At 29.3% G+C, this 2,918-nt stretch overlaps 1 protein-coding gene across 2 annotated transcripts in view; it reads left to right on the top strand.

Annotated features, from left to right (window-relative positions):
* LOC108687969 overlaps positions 1 to 2,918 on the top strand; it is an 18,182-nt gene that overhangs the window by 14,591 nt on the left and 673 nt on the right. For both annotated transcript variants that reach the window (XM_018194019.1, XM_018194018.1), the window contains exons 13-19: positions 76 to 227; positions 309 to 388; positions 549 to 881; positions 1,561 to 1,831; positions 1,909 to 1,985; positions 2,063 to 2,282; positions 2,389 to 2,798. In XM_018194019.1, coding sequence (XP_018049508.1) covers positions 76 to 227; positions 309 to 388; positions 549 to 881; positions 1,561 to 1,831; positions 1,909 to 1,985; positions 2,063 to 2,282; positions 2,389 to 2,798 — 1,543 coding nt within the window. The remainder of the gene's footprint in view (positions 1 to 75; positions 228 to 308; positions 389 to 548; positions 882 to 1,560; positions 1,832 to 1,908; positions 1,986 to 2,062; positions 2,283 to 2,388; positions 2,799 to 2,918) is intronic.

The raw sequence follows: 2,918 nt of genomic DNA, 5'->3' as shown, positions 1-2,918 counted from the left end.
TATATATATATATATATATACAATAAAGATTCTTGCAAAAATGATGATTAATATTTTATTTTTATTATTTTTTAGATCACACGCATAAACGTATTACATTATTACCAGATAAGTTACCGGATGATTCAAAGGTGATATTAACAAGCTTATTCTCACGAGGAGATAAAATAGATGAATTAAGTCCTAAAGAAGCTAACGATATACTTATACGGGCATCACCAAGAGATGTACGTGTTTAAAATTAAATTTTATTTCATTATACGGATATTATGTAGTACAAATATTTTTATATATTTTTGTATTTACAGTGTTTACAATCACATAATACTACACGGAAACAGAGTCAAAACGTAGCAAATACTACTGCTGTTAGTGATGACATACAAACGTGAGACTCTTATTTAATACTCAATTTTGTTTTTTAATAATTTGATATATATCGAATAAAATATATTTTATAATTTTATCTATTCGATATTTAATATTCATTTTTCATGTAAATTTATAAATATGGTTGTTGGAATTTTTTTAAAAATTTCTTTTTATAGGATAACTGTATATCCACCACCTCCTGCAAAAGGAGGTATAGCTATCAACACTGAAGATTACTTATGTCTTGCGGAAGATCAATTCTTGAATGATGTCATTATAGATTTTTATTTAAAGTATTTGACCTTAGAGGTATTATCAGAATCTGATCAACATAGAACTCACGTGTTTAGTTCGTATTTTTACAAACGTTTAACTAGCCCACATGCCCAAGCTGCCGAAAGCACTGTGCCAATGACACCTGCTGCCAAACGGCACGCGAGAGTACAGAAGTGGACAAAAAATGTCAATATATTTGAAAAAGATTTTGTCATAATTCCCATAAACGAACAGTAAGTAATCCTGTAAATTTGATTTCGTAAATGATCCTATGAATTAGGAGATACACCAGATCGTAAAATTATCGGATATCCGGACAGAATGAAACATCGGATATCTGGTATTCGGTCGAATATCCGACCGAATTCCGAGAAAATGATTTCTAAAAAAAAAGCCCATAGAGAAAAAAATTAGAATTTTGCAACAATATATAACATATTATAGCATTATGAATAAGCATACTTGTTTCTAGAACATTTATATAATATAAAATCAAAAATTTAATGATATCAAATTTCAACCGGATATATTCCTGGATATTAATGATATCCGGCTATCCGAATAGTAAAAAAAATGCCGGATACCAAATACTTTCCGAATATCCGGTGTATCTCTATTATGAATCCTATAAATTTAATAATTAAGATGTATTTCTTTATCTAATGTTCCAACTGGGTTCACTCAGAATCATAAAGATACTTATTAGCATAAAAAATTATTTTCTGCTTATAATTGCGTTTCAAGAAAAGATACCGAAAAAGATTTCGCGAAGTTTGCAATTCAGATATGTATAAATTCACACAGAAATATTTAAATATTAAGATCTGTTTAATCGGATATAGAATTTCTCTTATTTAAATATATATTCATTTTTATTGGTCCAAATTCGTATCATATTAATATTGTTTATAGCGCACATTGGTTCTTGGCTATTATTTGCTTTCCCGGGTTAGTTGGAAAAATATCCACCTGTACTGCAAAAATTAGCGAAAACTATGTTAATAAGACTCCGCAAAAAAGTAAAAAAATAAAAGAATTAAAAGCAAAAGCTGTCACAATTGGCTCTACAACAATCACTCCTGTACCAACGACCATAACGATAGATCAGTTAGATGATGATGGATCTGAGAGAGACGAAGCAGAAGGCGATGATGATGAAATGGAAACGGACAGTGACGAAGAGGTAGAATTAAATTGTATCATTAATAATTTTCTTTATTTTAAAACAGTTGGTTATAATGTAATATATTTTACATATAGGATGAGATAGATCAATCAGAAAAAAATAAAATCCAAATTAATGTTAAACTCGAAGAGCAGAAGGAAACCGTCAGGAAGTAAGCAGCACATCTATATCATGTATTTGTAATGCAATCTATTGTGATTTTAATATTTTGAATAATTTAATTTACAGTCCCTGTATATTGATATTCGATTCGCTTGCTGGTGCTAGTAGAGCACGGGTGGTCGCTACGTTAAGAGATTATTTAAGTTGCGAACATGTTGCCAAACTTGGTGTAGAAAAGACGTTCTCAAAAGATACTATTAAAGGAGCGTGCCCAAAAGTACCCCAACAATCAAATTTTACTGATTGCGGATTATATGTTTTACAATATGTGGAAAGTTTTTTTAAGGCAAATATATTGAAATATCTTTAATATTTTTGTATTATTGTATTTATTTTTTACATGTTTAATTACGTAAATTATCAATATGATTATGAGTTTATTTCTTTTTTAGGATCCTGTTAAAGATTATACTTTGCCAATTAAAACTTTGAAAGCATGGTTTGAGGAAATTGTTGTAACGAGAAAAAGGGAAGAATTATCGAATTTATTAATTAAATTGATGAATACTAAAGGGAGTAAAACTATTAACTTACCTACTGTAAATTTCCCTACGCAAGATGGCAAGTTAAAACCGAAGGTTGAAAATCAGACAGATGTTAAAACTGCGAAGTCGGAGTCTGAGAATAATAAAAAAAGATCTTCGAGTGATGCAGATACACGAATGGTCACATTTGTGACAGAAAATAATGAATCAGCTAACGAGGTCGTTAGTAGAACTTATCAGATCATTCCTTATTCATTGAGTTCTAATTCATCTGAGAGTAATTCTTCGGATATGTTGACGGAACAGAAAATGACTAGGTATATAAAAAAAAAATATACATATATATACATATATATTGGGTTGTCCGGAAAGTTCATACCGCAAAAGATTAAGATTTAAATTTAATAAATGAAATTAAAAATTTAAATCTTCTGCGT

The sequence above is a fragment of the Atta colombica genome, unplaced genomic scaffold (assembly GCF_001594045.1).
Source record: "Atta colombica isolate Treedump-2 unplaced genomic scaffold, Acol1.0 scaffold222, whole genome shotgun sequence".
In the NCBI taxonomy this organism is placed as follows: domain Eukaryota; kingdom Metazoa; phylum Arthropoda; class Insecta; order Hymenoptera; family Formicidae; genus Atta; species Atta colombica.
Note: the sequence above shows the minus strand (reverse complement) of the source record. Positions and strands in the feature narration are given on the sequence as shown.